At 45.6% G+C, this 17006-nt stretch overlaps 1 protein-coding gene across 3 annotated transcripts in view; it reads right to left on the reverse strand.

The window, feature by feature from the left end:
- Window positions 1-8121: 8121 nt before the first annotated feature.
- Window positions 8122-17006, reverse strand: part of LOC128823083 (zinc finger protein 239-like) — a 33185-nt gene continuing 24300 nt past the window's right edge. For 2 of the 3 annotated variants that reach the window (XM_054005170.1, XM_054005168.1), the window contains 4 exons: window positions 15182-15308; window positions 13400-13499; window positions 9919-10032; window positions 8122-9509 (listed from right to left, as the gene is read on the reverse strand). In XM_054005170.1, the coding sequence (XP_053861145.1) occupies window positions 8572-9501 (930 nt within the window). In that variant the 5' untranslated portion in view covers window positions 9502-9509; window positions 9919-10032; window positions 13400-13499; window positions 15182-15308 and the 3' untranslated portion in view covers window positions 8122-8571. Of the gene's footprint in view, window positions 9549-9918; window positions 10033-13399; window positions 13500-15181; window positions 15309-17006 lie in introns of all 3 variants that reach the window. The other variant, XM_054005169.1, reaches the window with a different exon arrangement.

Below are 17006 nucleotides of genomic sequence, written 5' to 3' on the forward strand. Positions count from 1 at the left end.
TTCCCTCGTTTGCTTGTGAGAATGTCCTACGGGACTGTGTCAAAAGCCTTAGTAACACCAAGATAGATCACATCTACTGTTTACCCACCTCCACTAGGCCCGGAACCCTGCCAAAGAAGGAAATAGGATTGGTTTGGAATGATTTGTTCTTAACAAATCCATGCTCACTAGTCCTAAGAACCAAATTATCCTGTAGGTGCTGCTGACAAACTGATTGTTTAATAATGTATTCCAGTATCTCTCCAGCTATGGAAGTGAGGCTAGTTAGTCTGTAAGTCCCAGGATTCTCTTTGTTCCCCTTTTAAAGATAGGTCCTGTCTTGTTCATGGATGGGAAGATGTTCTTTTTCAGGGATCTCAGATGAGAACTGGGGCACAGCAACGGATTTTTTAAGGCCTCAAAAATGGAGGCAGGAACCTCTTCTCTCCTGCTGGCAAGAACCCCAGGTACCTAAAAGACAGGGACTCACATCCCTGAATGGGCTTTAAAAAAGGCAATGGTTAAAAAGTTTGGCCCTGACCATTTCTTGTTTCCGCAGACTAGACATTTTAGCAAACTTTAGAATTCCTTGGTGCTAAACACCGAGAAATTCCCCTAGCTCACTCAGGCTCATGACTGCCCAGAGTTCAAGAATTGTCCCTGTTCCCATTGGAAAGATGGGGAGGAGCCTGAGGTACACAGAAGGGAAGTGACCTACCCAAGGTCCTACACAGCAAGGCAGTGGCAGAGCCAGAAAGAGAAGCCACCTGTCCTGACTTCTGTTCTAACAGACAGCAAACCCCCCCAGAGGCAGGGATCGAGCCCAGGAATTGAGAAGGTGGGGAAATGTCATTGAAACCATTTCAGTCAGAAAATCCTATTCAGACTAAACCAGTTTGTTTCCTGAAATCATAACAAATGGGATGAAACTTCTTTGCAAAAATATTTTGTTGCAAAACAAAAGCATCTCCTGTTTGTCACAGTGTGTTAAATTGTCTCATCGCACACAAAGAAGAGACACTTAGATCTCAAAAATTAGACAAGATGCTTCAGTCTGAGCTAAGTCGTTGCTGCTCTTAACAATTTCAAAATAAAAAAATACAAATAAAATAGAATATTTCAGCTATTCTATTATGTCATAATCTGATCGGAGTAAATGTGATAGGACACCTCATATTATGCACTACTCCTAGTCAGGGCCGGCTTTAGGCCAATTCCACCAATTCCCCCGAATCGGGCCCCGCGCCTAAGAGGGCCCCGCGCCCAGTGGCAGGGCTGCTGGGGTGGGGGCAAGTGGCCGAGAATCCCTTCCTTGGCTAGAGGCTCCTTTTTAATTTTTACTCACCCGGCAGCGCTCCGGGTCTTCGGCGGCACTTCAGCGGCAGGTCCTTCACTCGCTCTGGGTCTTCGGCAGCCCTTCGGCAGCAGGTCCATCAGTGCCACCAAAGACCCGGAGCGAGTGAAGGACAAACCGCCGAAGACTACGAGTGCCGCCCGGTGAGTACATGCCCCACATGTTTTTTTACGTGTTTTTTTTTTTTTTTCAGTCATCCCTGCCGGGGCCCCGTCAAAACTGTTCGAATCGGGCCCCGCACTTCCTAAAGTCGGCTCTGCTCCTAGTGACACTCTCCGATGGATCCCTATCCTCCACCCACCATGAGGTAAGTAGGAGCAGATCATTTTTTTCCCTACTTGAAAGAGGGAGAAGCTAAGGCTGAGAAAGGAGAATTGATTTGTCTTAGGTCACACAGCAAGCCAGTGGCAGAGTTGGGAATAGGACGCAAGAGCCCTGATTTTCAAACTAACCATCGGATCTTGAATTTCATACATTGAATGACCTCAGTAAAGTGCTCTCAGATGAGCTCCAGACCAACAGTGCACAATAATTATTCAGCAAGTATTTTAGGAGAACTGAAATGTTAGAGAGAATCATGAACTGCTCACAGACCATTAATACAGAGAAGCAGAAAAATTTGTCAGACATATGACTGGTTATGACTTATTTACTTAGTCTTAAAAGAGAACAAGGACCTGAGTCTCCTCCCTGTCAATAACCCCCTGCTCAGCCAATCAGGGTAGAGAATGAGGACGGGAGGCTGAGGGTTCTCACCAGAGAGCCCAAAGGATGGCCCAGCTCACTGGTGGGGATCACTGCCTGAGCACTATTTCAGCCCCACATTTTTGGGTGGACCTCCCACAGTGGGAGCTGCAGAGTACTCCCCCATGACACACACACACACACACTTCCTGGTGTTGGGAGGGGAACAGGAGAAAGGACAAAAGAAGCAAGAGAAGAAGAGAAAGGAGGGAGGGATGGAGGAAAAGGTAAAACAAAAAGGACAAACCCTAATGTCCCCAGTGATTCTAAGGGACAAAATCCCAGGTGCAGAATAAAATTCTGCCTCCTTAAACTCGTGTTTTCCATGCCTAGAATTCAACTGTCACCAGATGGCTCAGACTGAACAGGTTTCAAACCTCAAGGAGGCTCTTACCTTCTAAACAGGGATGGCTGTTTTCTAGTAAAATCAGGAAAAGGAAAGAAGAAAACTCAAAAGAGGTTCCTCCTCACGCTTACGTACGTGAACCCGAATACTCTCTCAGTCCTCAAAGAGAGACCTTGAGAAGGAGACTTGCTGAAGCAAAGCCACGGGGGTCTCAGAGGTTTCCATGGCCCCTCGCCCCTGTCCTGTCTGGCTGATGTCAGCATCTCTCTGTGAGGTCATCACCTCCCCACCACCTTTGACCAATAGTCTGAGGTCCTGCAAAAGGCCTTTGTGATGTCACTGTCACACCCCTCCCCTGCTGTGCTAATGTCCTGCCCCTGGCCAGGCACTTTGGAGGTTTGAGCTACTCCATGTGGATGACCCCACTCAAGGAGCGTTCATTCTAGGAAGCAAGCTGGCTAGACAGTAAAACATCAGACGCTGCTCCCAATGCTACACTCAGTTTTTCAGAAATTGGTCAACTTTATGGCCAGAAGAGACCATTAGAACATCTAATCTGACCCCCTGCATATCACAGGCCTCCTGTATGACACAATAGTTACTTTTGTGGCAAACACATTCCAGAAAGGCATCTAGTCTTCATTAAATGACATCAGGAGATGGGGAATCCACCACTTTCCTTGGTAGCTTGTTCCTGTGGTGAATCATCCTCACTGTTGACTATTTGTGCCTTATTTGTAATATGAATCCTTGGTCTGGCTCCCAGCCCCTCTCCAAGGGTTGCAGCTGTCTGGAGGTGCCTGCCTTCCACGCCTTCCTCATTCACACCTCATTCATTCAACAGTGCAATTGATTACAAAGTGGGGGAAAGATCTTATTCTACTTCTAGCAAAAAGACATTTTTCTTTTACCTTAATTATACTACCTTAGGGGCCCGCTATAACATATTACCAAGGTTCAATACAAAGTCATATACAAGTTATACAAAAATGCATAATGCAGAGATTTATCTACAACTGCATTGATTGACTGCTGTGTGCAGCAATATAGTGACCCCTGGGTCTTTGAATGAGACTTTATACTTAGGGGGAGGTGAGGGGCAAGTCGGGGGGGCAAGGGGTGAATCGGAGGCAGGCGGGTGGGCAAAGAGGTGAGCAGTGAGCCAGCAGGGGTTCTAGGAGCGGGCATGGGGGTTTCTGGAAGGGGAGGGAGGAGGTGAAAAGAGGTGAGTGGTGGGTGGCGGACTGACTAGGAGGGACGCAGCAAGCCAGCGGGGTTAGGGGGTGAAGAGGGGTGTGATGGTGGAGCTGAGCGGGGAGGGGGCGGGTCCTATTTTACTGCTGTGATCTGGTCACCCTATGCGTGCCATTTCTTTCCCCCTCTACAGGCTTCCACACACTGTCAGTGCCTTGCTAGTGTGCCATGCACCATGAGAGAGCTCTTCTCTTTGCATGTGACTGTGAGTGTTTCCCTTGTATGTGAATTTATTCAACAAAATCTTGAGCTTCGTAATGGATACCATGAGTGAAAAGAAAAAGAAAATCAGAGCACAGCGTTTTCAACACTGAATGGACGAATAAATACTTACATATTGAGAACGATACAAGAATCTTACCGAAGTTGCACTGAAAACGTTCAGCATTTTTGGAAGCACTTACATATGTGAACATTTTCCATCACGAACATAAATAAAAACAAGCAATGTTCTTCTCTGACTGACGACCATTTGGAAAACATTATGAAAATATCCACTTCAAATATGACCCCCAAATACGACGACCTTGTTGCTGAAAAGAGATGTACTATCTCTCATTAAATTTGCATGTAATTATGAAAAGTTTTCTTTCAACGAAACAGGTGTTTTTCATTTTTACATGATTCATAAAAAGATTTAAAAAATCGTTTGCTTTAATTGAAAAATTCTTAATAAAGTATCACACACACACCCCAACCTTCCTTTTCGGCCCACAGCTGTTTCAGTGGGGTGGCGCTCCGGAAGGAGGGTTTGTTTCTGTAGGGCTGGGCAGTGCTGGGGGGAGTTTTTCCACAGAGCTGGGCATCACTGGCGGGGGGGAGGTGTTTCCACAGGGATGGGCGGTTTGGGTCCTCAGTTGTTTTCTTTGGAGCAATATGTCCCTTGCCGCTTTACGAGTTGTGCAGGCCTGATGTATTGGGTGTCTCTCCTGTGTGCATTCTCTGATGTCTGATAAGGTTTGAGCTCCTATTGAACCTTTTCCCACACTCAGAGCACGTGTAGGGCGTCTCACCTGTGTGAATTCTACAATGTCTGATAAGGTGTGAGCAGTCATTGAAGCTTTTCCCGCACTCAGAGCATGTGTAGGGCATCTCACCTGTGTGGATTCTACGATGTGTCATAAGGTTTGAGCGCTGATTGAAGCTTTTACCACACTCAGAGCATGTGTAGGGCATCTCTCCTATGTGAATTTTCTGATGTCTGATAAGGTTTGAGCTCCTATTGAACCTTTTCCCACACTCAGAGCATGTGTAGGGCATCTCCCCTGCGTGGATTGTCTGATGTGTGATAAGGGCAGAGCTCCGATTGAAGCTTTTCCTGCATTCATGGCACGTGTAGCGTGTCTCTTACAAGTTGATTCTGTCACGTGTTATAAGGTCTGAGTGGCTACTGAAGTTTTCCTCTCGCCTCTCTTGAGTGTCACAAGAATTGGCTTTTTCTTGGAGTGCACAACTTCTGGAAACATTCCCTTTGGATCTTCCTGATAACGTTCCATGTGGTTCTACTTCCTCAGCATCTTCCTGCTGGGGTTTCTGCTCCTCATTCTCACTCACCATCCGATCACCTGATGGGAGACAGAGAGAATCCAGAATTAGGTCACTCCCTGCGCCAGAAAGAAAGGAAATTTCAGAGAGAGGAATGGAAAAAGGGATGAACAAAACAAAATATCGGTGGGAGCGATCAAGCCTATCAGGAGCTGATTTTCCCCAAACCCTTCCACAGAGGAGAGAGGAAGGGATCAGTCTTGGTCCGCATCTCACCAGAACACTCAGGGGAAAGCGAGATCAGGAAGGGACCTGCTGCCAGTTGTCAGTCAGAATAGGAGGGAAGCCATGAGTGACATCTGCCATAATGATTACACATCTGCATGGAACAATCTGGAACTTGGAGAGCTCACAGGGTCTTTATAGGGCATCCCAAATGTTTCCTGCATTCCCAAACTGTTTTTGAGTTGGTTTAACCAATTCCTCACCTGTGAAGGCAGCTCTCAGGAGCACTTCTTTCTCAGAGCTCTGGAGGTCCAGGACCCATGGCTCTTCCCCTCGTTTCAGTTGTGGATCACATCAGGTTTGGAAATTGGAAACCTTACTCCAGGCAAACAAAACAAGGGACGTCAGTGGAATTTGTGGGATACTTGTCACAAAGAATATTCCATGGTTTTAACCCCAGCTCATTTTAAAGCAGTAACATCCCAAGGCCATCTTCCTTGGCTCAAAGTGGCAGGAGAGTTATTATTATTATAAATCATATGCATTACCTTAGTGCCTAAGGACCAACTAACAGTGGGTCCCCATTGTGTTAGGCAAAGTACAAAAAATAATAGATGGCCCATGCCCTGAAGAATTTACAATCTAAATAGATAAGACAGACACAGAATGGGGGAAGGAGTAGAACCCACTGTTAGAATGGAGATATTCAGGCCTGCCTGTAAAGCCTATACTTTAAGAACTTAGGTGTATTTCTATCACTTATCTAGTTACAGGGGTATAAAAACAAAGAATCAAAATCACAGTCTGCCTGTGTATGGGCCTTCTCTCACCAGGATAGTCTGAGGCCTTGTTCTTAGGCTAAGGCCTTTGGCTAAGCAGCAGGAGCAGCCATAAGCTGGGAAGCGAAGGGACAAATCCTCACATCCCAAACCAATCACACTGAAATAAGGTGCTATTGGGCTGTTAGGAAGACAATCCTGTCCGTACAGCGCCCATTACCACCAGATAAAGAAACAGATCTTAAGATGGTTAAAGAAAACTTAGTTTGATAGCATCCTGTCTGGCAAGAAAGCACTTATCAGTGGTTGTGGTTGTGAAATTCATTTCTGTATTGTTTTATCTTTATGGCCACCACTTTTCATTGTTAATCAGTCTGGTTCTCTAATTGTTTCTGTCTGCTGTAAAATTAATTTTGCTAGGCGTAAGTTAATTAGGGTAGTGGGATATAATTGGTTAGAGAATTATGTTACAATATGTTAGAATTGGTTAGTTACAATGATTGGTTAAGGTATAGCTGAGAATATTACTCTATAAACAGAGTCAAACGGGAGGGGGAAAAGGAAATTGGAATTATAGAATATCAGGGTTGGAAGGGACCTCAGGAGGTCATCTAGCCCAACCCCCTGCTCAAAGCAGGACCAATCTGCAACTAAATCATCCCAGCCAGGGCTTTGTCAAGCCTGACCTTAAAAACCTCTAAGGAAGGAGGCTCCACCACCTCCCTAGATAACCCATTCCAGTGCTTCACCACCCTCCTAGTGAAATAGTATTTCCTAATATCCAATCTAAACCTCCCCCACTGCAACTTGAGACCATTACTCCTTGTTCTGTCATCAGGTACCATTGAGAACAGTCTAGATCCACCCTCTTTGGAACCCCCCTTCAGGTAGTTGAAAGCAGCTATCAAATCCCCCCTCATTCTTCTCTTCTGCAGACTAAATAATCCCAGTTCCCTCAGCCACTCCTCAGAAGTCATGTGTTCCAGGCCCCTAATCATTTTTGTTGCCCACCACTGGACACTTTCTAATTTTTCCACATCCTTCTTGTAGTGTGGGTCCCCAAACTGGACACAGTTCTCCAGATGAGGCCCCACCAATATTGAATGTTTGTTAAGGGGGGGAACCAGAACAGGGATACAGGCAAGGCTCTGCGGCATCAGAGTGGGGAAGGGGGACATGGGGTAAATGCTCTGCGTCATCAGAGCTGGGAAACACTGGGGAACAGACTGGATCGGCATATCGAGATAAGCCCAACTGGTGTGAAGGCCTTCGGAATACATAATCTTATAGGTGTAAAAATTGTACAGGCTATACTACCACCCTGTGACATCATCAATAAAGTGCCCATTTGTGCCCGGGTAGCGGCCCTGCTATGGGAGGGAGGAATGCAGCACGGATTCAGGGTCGGTGGCCAGGGTCGCTGTGCATAGAGATGGGGAAGTTATATGGGGAGGGGGTAATGAATGGGAGATGGAGGTCAAGAGTTGAAATAATAATATTTAGGGGGAAAATGTATAATGAAGTGAAACTGAACAGAAATAGTACTGGAGTGTAGGCTCTAAAGTAACAAGGCTTCGGTAGGGATTCGGGGTTAAAGGTCTGTGATGCCCCGCAGCTCTAGATCCCCAAACCTCTCCTCCCTCCCACTGACCCACCCAGCCCACTACCTGGGGTGCCCTTACTCCACACTCCCCTCCCCTTCTTCCCATTACTCTCAGTCGTTACCACCTCCCGTTACCTTGGCAGCTTCTTGTATTCTCTCCTTGTCTCTCACTACCTCATCCCTCCCTGATGGTTCTTAGTTCTAACCCTGCATACACCCTCCCCATATTCTGGCACCCCAGAATTATCTCCTCCCCCCTTCTTCTCCCCTCCCACAGCTCTGTTCTCCCTTCACCCGTAGGTTCTTGATTAGCAACATTATACGCTCTCCTTTCAAAGGAGCTCATCTCACTGTCACACAAGCCATGCATGAGTCATACACCTATTTACTCAATTTAGAATTCTACAGGCAGCATATTTTCCTCTCTCCCCCACCTAGAGCTGATGAACATTCCTGGCAGGAGGGTCACATGCTCCTACAACTCAAAAGGAAAGAAGTTGATAGAAAAGTTCACAGGACTGACCCCAAAGAAGGGTAAGCAGCAAAAGGCAGAATCAGGCAACTCATCTGGGGTGCGGAGAGACCACGGTGAAGATGGTGCAAAGATCACTATGTGAGAATTAGCAAATGTGATTAAAAAAAAAATCTTTGGCCAGCCCTAGTCAAGGCATTTATTATAGTTCTCTCTCATGTGGATTTTCTGATGTTTAATAAGGCTTGAGCTCCGATTTAAGTGTTTCCCACACTCAGAGCATCCATAAGGTTTCTCATCCATGTGGATTCTCTGATCTGTGGTAAGGTATTAGCTATAACCGAAGCTTTTCCCACACTCAGAGCATGTGTAGGGCGTCTCTTCTGCGTGGATTTGCTGATGTGAGATGAAGGTTGAGCTATAACTGAAGCATTTCCCACACTCAGAGCATGTGCAGAGTTTCTCTCCTGTGTGGATTCTGCAATATGAGATAAGGACCGAGTGCCGACTAAAGCTTTTCCCACACTCAGAGCACGTATAGGGCATCTCTTCTGTATGAATTCTCTGATGTACGATGAGCTTTGAACTATCAATGAAGCATTTCCCAAACTCAGAGCATGTGTAGGGCTTTTCTCCTATGTGGATCTTCTGATGTATAATAAGGCTTGAGCTCTGATTGAAGCTTTTCCCAAACTCAGAGCATCCATAAGGTTTCTCACCTGTGTGCATTCTCCGATGTCTGATAAGGCTTGAACTCTGATTGAAGCGTTTCCCGCACTCAAAGCACGTGTAGGGTTTCTCTCCTGTGTGAATTCTCCTATGTCTGATAACGTAGGAGTGCAGACTAAAGCTTTTCCCGCACTCCTGGCATCCATAAGGTTTCTCACCTGTGTGGATTCTCCTATGTCTGATAAGGTTTGAGCTCTTACTGAAGTGTTTCCCACACTCAGAGCCTCTGTAAGGTTTCTCACCCAGGTGGATTCTCTGATGTGTGAGAAGCGCAGAGCTCTGATTGAAGCTTTTCCCGCACTCATGGCATGTGTAGTGTGTCTCTTCCAAGTTGATTCTCTTGTGTGTAATAAGGTCTGAGTGGCTACTGAAGTTTTCTGCTGGCCTGCGCTGACTCTCACAGGCTTTTGGTTTTTCTGGGAGTGCACAACTCCTGGAATCATTCCCTTTCGATCTTCCTGATAACATCCCATGGGGTAATACTTGCTCAGTATCTTCCTGCTGGGGTTTCTCCTCGTTCTCACTCACCATCCCAACACCTGATGGGAGACAGAGAGAATCCAGACATAGGTCACTGCCTGCACCGGAGAGAAAGGAAATCTCAGAGAGGGGAACGGAAAAAGGGATGAACAAACCAAAATATGTGCAGGAGAGATCAAACTTATCAGGAGCTGATTATCCCCAAACCTTTCCCCAGAGGACAGAGAGGAAGGGATCAGTTCTGGGTCCTCATTGCACCATAACTCTCAGGGGAAAGTGAGATAGGGGAAGGACCTGCTGCCAGTTGTCAGTCAGGGTAGAGGGGAGCCATGAGTGACATCTGCCTAATGATTCCACATCTGCAGGGAACAATCTTGAACTTGGAGAGCTCACAAGGTCTTTGTAGGGCATCCCAAATGTTTCCTGTATTCACGGACAGTTTTTGACTTGGTTTAACCAATTCCTCACCTGTGCAGGCAGCTCTCAGGAGCACTTTTTTCTCAGCGCCATGGAGGTCTGGGACCCACAGCTCTTCCCCTCATTCCAGCTGCGAGATCACATCAGGTTTGGAAACTGGAAACCCTACCCCAGGCAAAGAAAACAAGGGAGGTCAGTGGAATGTGTGGGATACTTGTCACAAAGAATAGTCCATGGTTTTAACCCCAGCTCAGGGGGGAGGGATAGCTCAGTGGTTTGAGCATTGGCCTGCTAAACCCAGGGTTCGATCCTTGAGGGGGCCTCTTAGGGATCTGGGGCAAAATCAGTACCTGGTCCTGCTAGTGAAGGGAGGGGACTGGACTCAATGACCTTCCAGCTCTATGAGATAGGTATATCTCCATTTGTTTTTTTAAGCAGTAACGTCCCAAGGACAGCTTCCTTGGCTCAAAGTGGCAGGAGAGTTATTATTATTATAAATCATAAGCATTACCATAGTGCCTAAGGGCCAACTAACAGTAGGTCCCCATTGTGCTAGGCAAGGTACAAACAGAGAATAGTAGATGCCCCATGCCCTGAAGAATTTACAGTCTAAATAGACAAGACAGACACAGAATGGGGGAAGGGGTAGAACCCACCAGCAGAGTGAACTATGTGAAGGCAGAGTGACAGATCTGATGAACACAGGCATACATCTTGAGATTGTCATATTTAATGTTATGACTAGGGCCATTGTTTTCCAGAAATTGCTGCTATTACTGCATTTTTTCCCCAAAACTATTCTTCATTTCTGGAATCACCCTTCATATCTGGAATTTCTGATCAGAGGGTGGGTGGGGCATGCAGGGTCGCAACCCCCCAGATTTCTGCCCAGAGACACCTGACTCCTCCGCAGAGTGTAGGGCAGAGGCTCGATGCGGTTGAGATTTGCTGCCAATTTCTTCCCTCCTCATAGAAGTCTGGGCTCAGCAAAACCACCGTGGAGCTTCCCCTGGGTAGGAGGGGCACCTGGCAGTGGGACATCAGGCTCCCTCATCATGCTGAGGAGCAGACGGCGCTCGCACCAGCTCTCGGCTGCGTCCATAGCACCTCTCCCCTGCACACAGCTGGTTCATGCCCAGTATCCCCAGCACACAGCTGGCTCTAGGCTCTCAATGCACAGTGTCTGGGCCCCACCTCCCTCATACAGCTGGCTCCTGTCCCCTTCCCCCAATGCACTTTCATGTTGTAAAGGATTATATATTTCTCATATTTGTCAATTACTCTGTTTTCTTTTCCAGCAAACACTGGTCCTAGTTATGACTGTTATCTGTATATTTGAGCCAGCCCTTGAAAGCATGAATACTTCACCGACTATGATGCTGAGATGGGCCAGATGATACCGGGAAGGGTTGAGGGATGGATTTCCTGTGCAATCTGGTCTCACTAAGGGGTGATGAATGCCAGATCCTAAAGCTGGTTATGCAGATCTCCGTCTTTTGAAGCTTTGCCCCATGAAGAACGGGGCAGGGACTGATTTTACCTCTTTGAGGAAACTGAAGACAGACTTTTTGGGGAGAAACAGCTGAGTTTGAACTGACTGGGGGGGTCTTTTGGGGCTACAAACTGACATGACCTGATAACTAAGAGATAAGCTTTTAAGGAAGGCTTTAATACACTTTGGAAACAATCAGTGATTCCCAAGAGGACTGATGAGGGGGCAATGGCAAATATGCATTTAGATGCTTTTCTTGTTTTATATCTTTTCTCCAGAAGGCGCACTGACACTGTCATAGATCAATAGGATCTGTGCAATGCCCTGGCTTTTAAACAGTCCTTGGTAAGTGCCCCTTGAGTGCACTAGACCCCCAAGGGGTCCCACTCTTCCACAAGGATAGACCATGTAGCTTCAACACCTGAGATTGAGTCTCTGGCTTCAACACCCCTATTTCAACCTGTGAGTGAGCTCTGCCAGCAGGTCCAGCAGAACTACACTCCTGTTCAGAGACTGTTCCTCAGTCAATGCACAGAGCAAGTTTTTGCTGTGACACTGGGCAGGCTATTAAAACATAGCAGCGTTTATTAGTCAACTAAAACACAGCATTGGAAAGTCCTTAGATTAGCACAGGGAAGCAAAAAGACAATATAGTCCATATTGGCCAATGTCCTTGTGTCATGATGCTGTAGAAAATACTTTGGTTTCCTTTCACTGTGACTGTTCATTTGTCTTTGCTCCAGTAGAGCTCCCTGCATCTGCGAGCTCAAAAACATAACGAGTCCATATATGCTTCACTCAGCCAAGTGGAGATCCTCCTAGGGACAGGTGACAATTATTCCCTTGTCTCTGTCGGGTATTCCATTGATGTAGATTGGCCCCAGCCAGTCCTTAATGACCCATTCATATCACCCCATGACAGACACATGACAAAACACCTCATGTCTCTTGCTCGTTATGATCATAGCAATACCAATCACAGAGGGAAACTGAAGTGTGTATTGGCATCATACAAGTATCACCAAAATTCCCACCTCTATCACACACACACACTGCTCACAGCCCTTGGAGAGAAAGCAAAGCACAGGAACTGGAAGTTAGTCCAGTGAACACAGAGGAGGACAAGCTGCAATCCTCAAACCCTGGTCAAAAAGGAGAGACATGTGGGTCCCTACCCATAGAGAGGGGCTGGCTAGAGGCCTGATATCTGACAGGGCATTCCTTGAGCAGACCATGGAGGCAGGTCAAAGACTTAGCTAACCCAAAACTGTGACATTGCAAAAGCACATTTTGGGGAATTAGGAAATCTAGTGACTCAGGTGTAATGGGAGGGAGAATTAAACTCCCTCAATGTGTGGAGAAGGCTGGGGAATTAAACACTAAAATTCAGGAACAACAGCCTCTAATTCTTCCAGAAAAGGAGACTGTAAGAAACAAGAACTGGGCCATGCAACCTCAGGAGGGACAGGCTCAAAGATCCAAGGAGCCTGGAGAGAAGACAGATTGTGGCTGCTGCAGATGGGGAGAGGGGGGACAAGACTCTCCAAACTCTCACTCCTGCTGACCCAAACCTGATTTAACATCTATGACCACCATGTCTTGTGGGCAATTTTATACTCACTAGAGGTAAAATGTCATTATCAGAGTATTGCTTATTAGCTTGGAACATGCGTGGAGGGGCAAGGAGGTGATGCAGGTCTACACTACAGCCGGGATCGACGCTCTGAGATCGATCCACCTGTGGTCGATTTAGCGGGTGTAGTAAACACCCACTAAATCGACTGCAGATCACTCTCCAGTCGACCCCTGTACTCTACCCAGATGAGAAGAGTAAAGTAAGTCGATCCCCTGCAGCGTACACCCTGTGGTAACTCTACCTAAGTTATGCTGACTCCAGCTACTTTATTCACGCAGCTGGAGTTGCGCAGCATAGGTCGACTGACTGCGGTAGTATAAACGTAGCCAAAGCTTGCTACAGTTAAGGGCCTTATATTAGGTTGAGGCTTTGTGGGAGTGATTATGCTGAAGTCTAGGATTTACCTGAATAGGTCTAAGGAGAGAATCCCAGGTCAGATATTTTCCACCGTCATTTTGAGAGACTAACGAGGAACCACAAACAGGTGCAATACGCCACAGGATTCTGAAAGAAGGAAGTTTGGGGCGGGCTTTAGCAATTAGGTTGCTATGCAGTATCTCAGCAGTTGGATCACATTCATATATTGGAATTATTAATAACTAAGTGATGTAAATCATGAGTATTAATGCTTGATGCTTAATTATGGATTTCCCAAAAGCCACATATGGGTTGGGGCAGCTATTGACATTGTAATCAGAGTAAAGGAGCAGATCTGGTATATAGCCATCCTATTACCATAATAAAATGGATAAATTACCTCTTCTTGCGACCATTTTTTCATTTTGTCAAGTCCCTGAGACAGTGTAAACTGAAGCAGGGCCTCCCTTCTGATGGTCTCCCTTGCCCCTCGATCTTTGTTTCCAACGGTGTACATAACTTGTAGGTATGCACAGTGCAAGACCCTCTTTACTATACTTAGTCTAATCGTTACGTGTATTGATCCTTGCCTATGATTTCAATTATAACTGTCTGTATTAAATCAAGTTTCTGTGTGTTTCACCAAATTTCATCTTCTCAATTAACTTTGAGTAGCCATGTACAAGGGTAAGCTGTACCCCAATACGTAATCTTATAGGTGTAAAAATTGTACAGGCTACACTAGCACCCTGTGACATCATCAATAAAGTGCCCATTTGTGCCTGGGTAGGGGCCCTGCTATGGGAGGGAGGAATGCAGCAAGGACTCCGGATCGGTGACCAGGGTCGCTGTGCATAGAGTTGGGGACGTTATATGGGGAGGAGGGTAATGAGTGGGAAAAGGAGGTCAACAGTTAAAATAATAATATTTGGGGGGAAAATATATAATGAAGCAAAACTGAACAGAAATAAAACTTGAGTGTAGGCTCTAAAGCTTGGGTAGGGAATCAGGGTTAAAGGTCTGGGATCCCCCACAGCTTCAGATCCCTAAACCTCTCTTCCCTCCCACTGACCCACCCAGCCCACTTCCTGGGTGCCCTTCCTCCACACTCCCCTCCCCTTCTTCCCATTACTCTCAGCTGCCACCACCTCCCGGCACCTTGGGAACTTCTTGTGTTCCCGCCTCATCTCTCACTACCTCATCCCTCCCTGCTGCTTCTTAGCTCTAATCCTGCACACACCCTCCCCATGTCCTGGCACCCCAGAATTATCTACTCCCCCCTTCTCCTCCCCTCCCACAGCTCTGTTCTCCCTTCACCCATGGGGTTCTGAATGTCAACATTATACACTCTCCTATCAAAAACAACAAGCATTCTAGTGGTGGCACCTTAAAGATTAACAGATTTATTTGGGCATCAGCTTTCGTGGGTAAAAAACTTCACTTCTTCAGATGCATCTCCTATCGAAAGAGGAGCTCATCAGACTGTCACACAAGCTATGCATGAGTCATACACCTATTTACTTAATTTAGAATTCTACAGGCGGCATATTTTCCTCTTAAAATGAGGAAAAGGCATGAAAGCTACAGTTATTAATGTAGTTACTAATGTAGCCAATAAGGATACATTCAATGCAATTTTATAATGACAGCACCGAAAAAGCACATGTCGAAAAATGATACTAGTGTATGGGAGATAAGGCAAAAAGGGGGGGGGGGGGGCAAGGAAACTTGTCAAAACTTGTATGACGAATAAAGGTATAAAGTTATTACTACTCAGGTTCTTTAGAGAACTCACAACTTCTAATAACCCAGGGGACAGGACTCCTTACCCAGCAAGACCACCGTCTCATAGTTCTCCTGCATGACGTCTCTGTAGAGGGCTTTCTGAACAGGGTCCAGCAGAGCCCGTTCCTCCTTGGTGAAATACACAGCCACCTCCTCGAAAGTCACCAGCCCCTGAAAGAGAAAGAGTCTAAAACTCAGTACCTGCTGCCCCACTCACAACCCCACTATTCACGGAACAGCAGCACCAGGTAAATGGAAGCTCCGGGAGGCACATATTAACAGAGTTCCACCCAACCTTGCCTAGAGCAGCCAGGAGACATCAGAGGGTAGAAAGAGAGAACCTTTGTGTCTCCCGGCTGAAAGACGGAAGCAGCATCTTCACATTTATCACATACCTACTAGCCAGAGCATGATACAGGAGATGGGGCTGTCTCTGGACCCTGCTGGTGGCTCCCTGGTAGAAATCCCAACATTCTCCAAATAAAATATATGGAAGAAAGGGGAATTCAATAGTAAAGAATATAAGTTAGAAGGTCAGAATTGTAGAAAGTTGGTAAGGGAAGCTATCAGAAATCAATTATCAACCAATGAAAATAAGAAGGAAGTTTTAAAAAGTACATTAAGTACAAAATTAGTCCTAACAATGGTAGTGGTAAATTACTAGATGGAAATGGCAGATTTATCAAAAATAATGCAGAAGAGGTAAAAGTGTTCAATAAATATTTCTGTCCTGGATTTGGAGAAAAACAGATGATGTAACTCATATCATAAGATGTTGACGCTGACACTCTTTCCATTCCAACAGTAACTTACGAGCACATTAAACAGCAGCTATTAAAGTTAGATGTGTTTAAATCAGCGGGTCCAGATAACTAGAGTTTTGAAAGACCTGGTGGAGGAGCGTGGTGGACTGTTAATGTTGATTTTAATTAGGACTTGGAACACTGGGGAAATTTCATAAGACTGGAATAAAGCTAATGCTGTGCCAATATTTAAAAAGTATAAAAGAGATGACCCAGCTAATTACAAGAGTGTTAGTCTGAAATCGATACTGGGCAAGAGAATGGAGCAGCCGATACTGGATTTCATTAATAAAGAATTAAAGGAGGGTAATATAATTAGTACCTATTAAAAAGGTTTAGACATAATAGATCCTATCAAACTAACAAGATATCCTTATTGGATGAGATCAAAAGTTTGGTTGCAGCTAATAGTATTGATGTAATATACCTAGACTTCTGTAAGGCATGTGAGTTGGTTCAGCACAATATGTTGACTAGAAAGATACAAAATACATACAGCATACATTAAATAGATTAAAAACTGGGATTTTAAATAGGGAAGCATGGTCGAGTTGATTTCTTTCTAGCGGGTTTCCGCAAGGATTGGTTCTTGGCCCTGAGCTATTTAACATTCTTATCAATGACCTAGAAGAAAATATAAAATCATCACTGATAAAGTTTGCAGTTGCCACAAAGATTGGGGGTGGTGCTAACTACTGAAGTGTCAGTAGATTCAGGTTCCAGCATTGGGAGTCTAGGAAGTTTTCCCAGTCCTGGCTGGAGGCTTATTTCCTGTTCCACAAAGAGGGGAAGTTCCATTCCCAACTCCTGTGCCTTGAAATTAGGACCTATCTGACACTACACCCCATATTCAGCATGGTGGTAGGATTATATGATTAGGATATAATTATGAGGCATTTTGTACAAGATGAGTCATGTGCGGTGTCACTGGAAAAGTTATGATTTGCTGAATAGGATTATCCTATCTTTGTGCATGGATCATGTTTGTATCTGAAGTTATGGATATGGACTATGTATCTGTCTTTCAAATGTGCTTAGTCTGGGTAACACCCACAACTAGCCTTTC

The sequence above is a fragment of the Malaclemys terrapin genome, chromosome 15 (genome assembly GCF_027887155.1).
Source record: "Malaclemys terrapin pileata isolate rMalTer1 chromosome 15, rMalTer1.hap1, whole genome shotgun sequence".
NCBI lineage: Eukaryota > Metazoa > Chordata > Testudines > Emydidae > Malaclemys > Malaclemys terrapin.